Here is a 9,063-nt window from a genome sequence, read left to right on the forward strand (position 1 = left end):
TGTAGCAAGTCATCATAAACAATTTTACGAACGGTCGGCGACAACAAGAAGCGTGGGCCACCACTACATCCACGGCATCAAGCGGGAAGGCGGGCAGGACCTGCGTACGGTTCGGACGGCCCCGTTGTTCCGGAGGGACTCCGACCACGTGATAATTCTGTGATTTATCAGATCTTACAGGCATGAGGCAGACAGAGCCGCGGTCTCGGTGTCTGATACCGAGACCGCCCGAGGACCATGACTAGGGATCGGTGTGTAAGTGTGTGTACGAGACGCCAAAGGCGACTCGTGCGAGCCACGCCATCACCGGCCACGGCGCCCGTGCGGTGGTAACAGCTGCGAAGAAGGACAACAGCCCGTGGGCGTGCATTCGGAAGCGGGCAGGGCTGGGCGCCACTAGTGGAACCCCGTAGCTCCAATGAGTACACCGAAAATTCGCGGAAAGTCTGCACTCCACATCAACGACAGTATCATCGGCACGCCCGGTGCGGCTGCCTCGCAGCATGCCCTGCTGAAGATCGAGTCCGTCGTGCCAAAGCTCACCAGCCGGAACGCGGCAGCGAACGGGAGCATCCTGCCCGGGGGCAGCCACTCGAGCCGGTTGCGAACCTTCCACCGATCGCACAGCACGCTCAGCTCGTCGTACCTGAAGAAGCTCTCCACCACCGGCACCAACGCGACCAACGGTGGTGATCTTCAACACCCGCACCAGCACCATCGTTCGCAGCGGATCTTTGCGCCACGCCCGGAAGTGATCACAGAGCGAAGCAGTCATGGCGTACACCACCATCATCACGAGGCCGGAAGCACGTCGACGGCGATCGATGCGTCGCTGCTGCAGGCACCGGGTGCTTCGGCGAGCCGCCCATTCGACGATCAAACTCCGCCACCCCTCGACAGCACGCTCATCGTCCAGAACGGGGTCTCGAGCATACGCCGGTCGCAGAAGGACCGCGAAAAGCACCCCGATCGGGTCAACCTTGACCGGAAAGGGCTCAGCTCGGTACCGATCATCGAGGACGAACCAAACCTGCGGCTTCTGTCACTCCAGCACAACCTGATCAACTCGTTCCACATCCCACCGGATGCCGATCCCAACAACAACCACACACCGGTGGCCGGCTCAACACCACCACCAGCCCCACTGCCGGTGTACGGCGGCAGCCCGCACTCGACACCGACCAAACCCTCACCCACCGGTACACCGACCAATGGGCCAGCGGTCAGCTATTCGGGTGGACCCGCGACAACCCTCTACGGTGGGGCCGCCAAGTCCGTCAAGCAGTTCCTGCGGCAGAAGTCCACCTCCCGGGCGCAACTGTTTGGAATGGGCCCGAATCTGGCCAGTGGTGCCACCGGTGGTTCCGGGGCCACCCCTACGGGAACGTCGGCCGGTTTCATCCAGAGCAAGATGACGATCGGTGCCAAACAGGGTGGTGTGACCGGACCACAAGCAACTTCCGCCGCCACCGGGCCGCTGAATGTATCTCCACATCTTCAGAAGTCATCGGCATCGGGTTCGGGGCCAATCGCTATAACGGCACAGCAGAAAAGTTTGCTCAAAAAGTCCAACAGCTTCATCGGTGGTCCGAGCATGTTCTTGAGCGCCGGTCAAACGGGCGCCGGCGGCCCGGGGCCTCCGGGGGGCAGTCAGACGACTAACGGGTTGCTGAAAATGCGTGCCGGCAAGCTCCTGCTCGTCCCGTCCTTCAGCATCGACAACCTGACGCACATCAGTGAGGTGCCGCACGCGGGTTCCGCTCTGCTGGAGCACGAATTTGCCAACGGGCACCCGGCGATCGCGATGAACGCCGGCGGCGGTAGTGGTGGCGGAAGTGCGGTGAACAGTGGGAAAACGACCCCCACCAACTGTGGGCCGCTGCAGGCCATGTCGATACCGCTCGCGGTGGAAACCGTGGCGCCGCGCTACAATCTTGGCAATCTGGTGTTTCTCGACCTGTACGACAATCAGATCGAGAGGATCTCGTGCCTGGACGGGTTGAGGAGTTTAACGGTCCTGCTGCTGGGCAAGAATCGGATCACCGACATCGGTGGGCTGATTTCGCTGAAAGCCACGCTCCGGGTGCTCGATCTGCACGGCAACAAGATCAGCAGCATCACGGGCAAGATCAGCCAGCTGCAGGAACTGAAATCCCTCAACCTGGCCGGGAACGCCTTGCGCCAGATTGCGGCGCCGGACTTTGCGGGCCTGTTCAGCCTGAAGGAGTTGAACCTAAAGCGGAACCGGATCAAGAAGATGTGCGGGTTTGACGATCTGCACAACCTCGAGCGGCTCTGGCTCTGCCACAACGATTTGCAGTGCGTCGAGGACATGTCGGCGATCGCGAAAGCGATCAACCTGAAGGAAGTGACGATCGAAAACAATCCCGTCTCGCTGGCCGGTGACTGTGTGTCGTTTCTGGTCAGCTACCTGCCGGGGCTGGTGTCCCTCAGCCAGATGCAGATCACAGAGCAGGTACGGCGCGCAGCTTCAGCGTGGCGCAAAAACAAGGAACTATCCGACACCAAATACTCCAACCTAACGTCGGACGTCTGCCAGAGCATACGAAGGGAGGAAATTATCTCGAACGCACGGACCAACTGGGAACTGCTGCGCTCACAGCAGTCGACGGTTGTTGCCCGCTCGGGCGCTCAGCGACTCACTGCCAACGGCCACGGGGCATGCAAGGACGGGGACCTCGAGCTGGCGAGCACTGTGTTGGCCGCGGAGAACGGACCAGGACCAGCTAGACCGATCAAGAAGTCAAACGGTGCGCCCACCGGACCAACACTGACCGGTGGGAAACCCCAAAAGCTGCCGAATGGCAAAAAAGCGACGCACAACCGCAAGCTGGTGCGGTCCTCGTCACACGACAACTCCGGTTCGCAGCTCTCCGAGCAGGGTGGCGAGGACTACTTTCGTCTGCCACCGATTCTGGCCCCCTTCCTCGAGCAGAGCCAGACTGCCAAAGGGGACCCCGAGTCGACCGTGACGTCGAGTGTTGGGGCGCACGCCGATTCAAGTGTTTCCAGTGGGTTCAGCTCCGACAACGAGGAACAGCTCCACCCGAAGGACATCGACCGGGAGCTGGAACGGGAACCGACCCTCGTAGCGTGCAGTGCCAACTCGACACCCGAGAAAGACTCGGACGCACCACCGGTTCCCCTCGAACCGGACCAGACTTGTGGCATGGCGACATTCCCGACGACGACGGCAGAGGAAGCACCCATCGAGAGTGAGGAGGCCCCGGTAAAGTTACCAGAACCAACGCTACCAGCACCACCGATACCGCTCGATGAGCGTCAACCGGAAACGGTCGCGGATGTGGCGCAGCTCGACAAACTGTCCACTCTTTCGACCGGCTCAGCAAAAAGTGCTGCCGAATCGGTCATCACCAACGTGTCCTCGAATTCCGACTCGACCGGATCGACGACGGACTCGACGGGAAGCGTTGGTGCTGCACCGCCAGCTGCCAGCGTTCCCGGGGTTTCCGGTGTCGGAACTAGTCGCGGCCAGAAATCGAAGCTCGCCAACACACCGATTAAACGGTACGCCACCGGGACACTGTCGCGGATGCAAACCACCCGCCAGGCCACGATCACGTCCACCGTTAGCAGTCTGGCCAATTCGTCTAATTTGGCCGCGAACAACAACGCCGCCGGTAATGCCTCGTCGAGTGCCAGTTCGAGCGGAACCGGTACGATGAACGGAGCCGGAACGTACTCGGGGATACCGAGCAGCAACTACGGGCCACCGGTGACGGCCAAGTCGGGTAAATCGGGCGAACGGGAGCGCGAACAGGGCGGTGACTATCTGATCGAGATCTGCGGCCGTTACCTGAACGTGTACGGGCTCGGAGCGCTCAGGTTCATCGATAAACAGTGGAACATGCAGAAAGCGTGCGATGTCCACACGGTCAAATTTAGCTACATCAACTTCAACAGCATCACGGCGATCCTGTGCCGGATCAAGGTGCGGTTCGTGAATGCCGAGAACTTTATCTTCCGCGAAACGAACATCACTTGCCTGGGGCAGATCAATGCGCTGGCCGAAAGCCAGGGCATCGCGTCGCTAACGATCGACCCGGAGGGTAACCCGCTGGCGGCGAAAGCGTGGCGCAACTACGCCATCTACCGGCTGTCGCACTGGGGCCTCAAGCAGGTCAACGGCACGGAGGTGACGGCCGAAGAAGTGCAGACCGCCGAGAACACGTACGCCGGCCTGTCCGATCTGGTGCTGTGGTCCCTCCCGGAGGGACTGCTTCAGCCACTGCTGCAGCGTTTGCGGCTGGAAGAGACGGCCCACGCGTCAAAGATGACCGCCAAGGAGTGGCTGATGCAGGCCGACCCCTCGCTGAAGAACATCGTCGGCAAGGAGGCACTGCAGTGGAAGAAACACAGCACCACCCAGGACGATACGGTGATGCGTGCCAAGGGCAAGGCGTACTTCGGCAAGATGCTCGAGAACACGTGCAACGCGGTCGAGAAGCTGCAGCGGCTCGAGACGATGTGGCCCTCGCTGCTGCTCGAGATGATCCGCAACACGCTGATCGACTACTCGCAGATCGATGTCTACGTCAAGGCGATGCTCATGGAGCTGCTCAAGTAGCCGGACCGACCGGACCGGAGTTTGGTTTCAGCCCAGCGTGTGTTCACTGTTAGTCCACGCGATCGCAGGACTAACGCAGCCATTGGATTTCGTTTCAATTTCTTGGTTTCGGCGCGCTATCCTGCGAAGGATCCGGCCCGTCCCTGGAAACTGTCCGTTCGTGTTTTACATTGTGATAGTGATTTAAGTGTTCTTTCTCCGCTCGTCGCTACCGCTGGACCCGTTTACCGCTCCCTAGAGCTCTAGACCTAGATAGTGTTTGCCGAAGCTAGTTGCAGTGGCAATTTACTGCGTAGAAAATGTCCCCTTGTTCTTGGACCCTTCTGTTTATACACCTTCCTAGTGTTGCAGGGGAGAGGCAACGTGTATCTTTACAGACCGTCGGAATCGCATTGAAAAATGTAACTAAAATAAAGCACTCAACGCAACGCGACCGTAACCTCTTTACTTTACACAATCGACAGGGCGCCACAAGGCCATACTTTACTAGCCATCCACCTTAACCAATATGCACTACTTGTAGGTTCTTCTTTTTCTTGTGTTTCTTTTCCTTCTTCTCCTTCTTTTTTGCCTTATCCGGCTCTCCGGCCTCACCGGCATCGACTGCTCGGTCAAGTTCCACAGCGAGAAACGCTTCGCAGTCCGGGTACAGCGTAAAATCACTCGTCCGCAACGGTCGCTTGCCGATCAGCTTCACGATCGGTTCCTGCCGTAGGGCCAAATCGAGCGCCTCTTGGTGGGTGAGTTGGTTGAAGCGTTTGGCCGGAATCTTCAAAATGCAACATTCTGCGCCATTAATCTACGGGAAAAGGGAAAGGAATTATCACGCCTGAACGAAACGCCAACAGACGGTCCGAAAAGTCTCTACCTTGAATGTTAAATCAAGCGGAAAGTTTTCATCAATCTGTGGCCACCGTTGGTCAAACACTCCGCCGTTCCACCGTATTCCATCATACTCCTCTACGTTCGCTGCACGATTAGGGACGGCCACAAACTGGGACCACAGTTCCGTGGCAAAGTGTGGTGCCATCGGTGCCAGCATCACGATCTGCGCGGCCAGTGCCCGTTCGTACTGTGCACTGAAAGCAACCACCGACGACGGTGCCCTACGAATGGCGTTCGTGAGACCTTGCATCTTCGAAATCCCAACACTCAACTGATGTGAATGGCGATAGTTGAACGTGACGCCGGCGGTAAAGTAGTTACGGGCGTCCCAAAGCTGGTGCTCGTGCTGGGTGTACTCTTCCGTCGGGCCCGGGAGCACCATCCCTTCGGGTGTTCCGACTTTAGAACGAATCTCCCGAAAATCGTGCATCGTTATCCAGATTCGCTTTTGCCAGTTCAAGATCCCCGGAAATGCTGCAACAGGGGCAAACATCGTGGTTACGGAAGGGTCTTATTTTTTCAGCCGTAGCCGTTTACTCACTGGCCTCGGACCAATTCCGGTGGGAGGTGGGTGCAACATCAGCCAGCAGAATGAGTCGTAGCGTATCGCATCCGTGCTGCCGCAGAACTTCCAACGGATCGACCCCGTTCAGCTTCGATTTGGACATTTTCTCCCACAACATCGTCACCGGTTCCCCTGTGGCCCGTTCAACGGCACGGTTGTCCTTTTCGTCTACAATCTCCGCCTCCGTCGCCGGAAGGTACTTTCCATTGCTAACCACACGGAACGAACGCCCCATAACCATTCCTTGCACGAGCAATCGTTTAAACGGTTCCGGCGATGGCAGTAGCCCCTTGCTGTGCAGATAATGTGCCACGAAACGTGCATAATAAAGATGTAGTACCGCGTGCTCCTTTCCGCCGACGTAGAGATCCACCGGCATCAGGTGATGGGCTGCGGACCGATCGAACATCGCCTCCCGATTGTGTGGATCAATGAAACGTAAGAAGTACCACGAACTGTCGACGAACGTGTCCATCGTGTCGGATTCACGAACGCAATCGGTTCGCCTACAAGTAGGGCACTCCGTCCGTAACCACTCACTGTTCTGGGCCAACGGAACACCAACGGAATCGGTAGGAAGCCGCACCGGAAGCTCTGATTCTGGCACCGGAACCGGACCACAGCCGGGGCAGTGAACGATCGGAATGGGTGTACCCCAAAACCGTTGCCGAGAGATAAGCCAATCACGAAGCTTCGAACTCACGGCATGGCCACCAATCCGTCGCGACAAGGCTTGCAGCAGAATTTCTTCATTTGATGTCGCATCGTTCTTACTACTACGATCGTCCCCCGAAATTACCAAACCAACCTTTTGGGCGAGTTGGCGATTCTCCTCGCTATCGACGGCCAGGTACGTATCACAACCTTCTGCAAACGGAACATCCTCGCACACAATTACGGGGAGTGTGCGACCTGTGAAGGGATTTTCGCATCGGAGCTCGAGAGTACAATCCGTTCGTTTGCTAATGTTTAAAAGATTGGCGGGATGTAAAACGATGAAGAGAGCATTTTTCAAATCGCTCGGTTCCCGGGTCCAGATCGAAACACTCTCATTCCGGTCCTGAGCCACCGGAAGTTCGAAAGCGTACCCATCACACTCGCCAATCCAATGACGCTGTAGCTTTATGATATCCTTCCAGTCCTCCAATTCTGTATCGTTCAGTCCATCCAGAAGCGGTTTAGCGAACCGTGTCGTCTGGATGAACCACTGGCGGAGTACCCTCTTTTCCACCTTGGCTCCCGATCGCCAGGAGCACCCATTGTCGTCAACCTGCTCATCGGCGAGCACCGTTTGATCGACGGGATCCCAATTGACGTGTGCCTCTCGTTGATACGCCAAGCCATCCTTGAACAGCATCAGAAACAGCTGCTGTGTCCAGCGGTAATACGAGGCATCGCATGTCGCCAACTCACGATCCCAATCGAAGCTAAACGCAAGCAGATCGAGCTGTTTGCGCATTTCGGCGATATTGCGCTGGGTCCACGTGTTCGCCGGAATGCGGCGCTGGAGCGCAGCATTTTCAGCCGGCAATCCAAATGCATCCCAACCCATCGGATGAAGTACGTTGGCACCGTTTAGCCGATAGAAGCGAGCCATTGCATCGCTGATGGTGTACACGCGAACGTGACCCATGTGCAGGTTACCGGAAGGATATGGGAACATAGCTAGCACGTAACGTTTAGGGTTTTCCGTGGCAGACGGTTGAAATCGTGCGTCGCCGAGTTTACCGCGCCACCGCTCTTCCATTTGTAGCTTCATTTCCGATGTAAGCTCGCGGGGAGACTGCAAAACGAACGTGTACATTAGCGAAACGAAAGAATCAAAGCTGATTTGCGTTACCGTAACATCTCCGAAGGCAGAACAGAAACACCGTCGGCTATTGGGAGCGATCCGTCGCACGAGCGACCACTGGAGTAATCGCATTTTCTGTTGACTATTTAAGTGCAGAACTGCACGAATTATTGCTAAGCGAAACTATTTCCTAACTTTACAATAACAATAACACCGGCACCGGGCTGGCGAAAACTTTGTGGAGACTTTCGTGACATTCCTTACCGCTCCCAAAAACTAATTCTCTCTTCATCGATCGAAACGGTCGGAAAAATGTAAACAACCCTGATCAGCTGATCGTTTGCTCGATTGTTTTGTAAACAACATTACCTTTCTCTCTCACCCGATGAGAGAGAAAACACAACAATCGATTAACGGTACAAGCTAAATTATGAACATTTTCATTGGAGACCGGTGTTTTGAGCAATTTTTTATAAAGTTTATTTTTTGTTATATTTCACTAAAATGCATTCTAAAAGTGTTGTTTTTTAATAAAGCAATGTATCTCTATTCTGAAAAGAGTTCAATTCAATACAAATACTCAATATTCAATAAGAAAATTCGATTTCTTTGCACAAAAAAATATTTTCCAAGTCTTACACCAGTTGCAAGTTCATAACAAAATATGAATCTTTTCTTCATTGGAAAATTTTGATAAGCACATTTGTACAACTATTGTTTATCTAACAATATTTAACCGTATAACAATTCTCTCCAATTGCGTCATCTAAAAGTCTCCACACGAGTGTCATTCGACGAAACTATACGGCATGTTTGAGATGCTCACATTGGATCGGGTTGGAAGAAATTGTCTTTATTTTGCTGAAGCATTTACAAATACGGAGAAAGCGATGAAAGTATTCAATGTAGATATAGTTTCTCTGTAGCCATGAATAGAAGTCATAAATACTGCAAACGTTAGAGCACATATATTCTAGTGTGGAGATTGTGTACTTCGTCATCTCAAGTCCACTTGGCTTGAGCATTCTCCGAACATAAACACAACTCCCGTCGGTACCGACGTCAAACCTACCGCAACCCATTTTTGCGCAGCCATCTTTCTTTTCACTTTGGAATTTGGCTTTGGCGAGGTGCAGACGTGTCGTCAGACGTAGCACCGAGAAAAAGCATTCAAAGTACCGTAAAATCAGTGTCCTTAGTTCCGGTGTTTGT

At 55.0% G+C, this 9,063-nt stretch overlaps 2 protein-coding genes across 2 annotated transcripts; one reads left to right on the plus strand and one right to left on the minus strand.

The window, feature by feature from the left end:
- Positions 1-418: 418 nt before the first annotated feature.
- Positions 419-4,609, plus strand: LOC128274027 (uncharacterized). Its single transcript, XM_053012110.1, has one exon. The coding sequence runs from the start codon at positions 419-421 to the stop codon at positions 4,607-4,609; it is 4,191 nt and encodes a 1,396-aa protein (XP_052868070.1).
- Positions 4,610-5,108: 499 nt separating this feature from the next.
- Positions 5,109-8,947, minus strand: LOC128270014 (leucine--tRNA ligase, mitochondrial). The gene is made up of 4 exons (XM_053007417.1): positions 8,924-8,947; positions 6,036-7,842; positions 5,478-5,968; positions 5,109-5,408 (listed from the first exon to the last, which is right to left on the minus strand). Exons 1-4 carry the CDS (start codon positions 8,945-8,947, stop codon positions 5,109-5,111), a joined length of 2,622 nt encoding a protein of 873 aa, XP_052863377.1.
- Between the last annotated feature and the right edge of the window lie 116 nt (positions 8,948-9,063).

The sequence above is a fragment of the Anopheles cruzii genome, chromosome 3 (genome assembly GCF_943734635.1).
Source record: "Anopheles cruzii chromosome 3, idAnoCruzAS_RS32_06, whole genome shotgun sequence".
NCBI classification, from domain to species: domain Eukaryota; kingdom Metazoa; phylum Arthropoda; class Insecta; order Diptera; family Culicidae; genus Anopheles; species Anopheles cruzii.

Coding starts and splice junctions, on each gene's coding strand:
- LOC128274027 (XM_053012110.1), top strand. CDS start 419: ATGAGTACACCGAAAATTCGCGGAAAGTCTGCACTCCACATCAACGAC.
- LOC128270014 (XM_053007417.1), bottom strand. CDS start 8,947: ATGGCTGCGCAAAAATGGGTTGCG. Junction 7,843..8,923: donor CTGCGCAAAAATGGGTTGCG/GTAGGTTTGACG, acceptor TTCGTTTTGCAG/TCTCCCCGCGAGCTTACATC. Junction 5,969..6,035: donor CCGGAATTGGTCCGAGGCCA/GTGAGTAAACGG, acceptor CCCCTGTTGCAG/CATTTCCGGGGATCTTGAAC.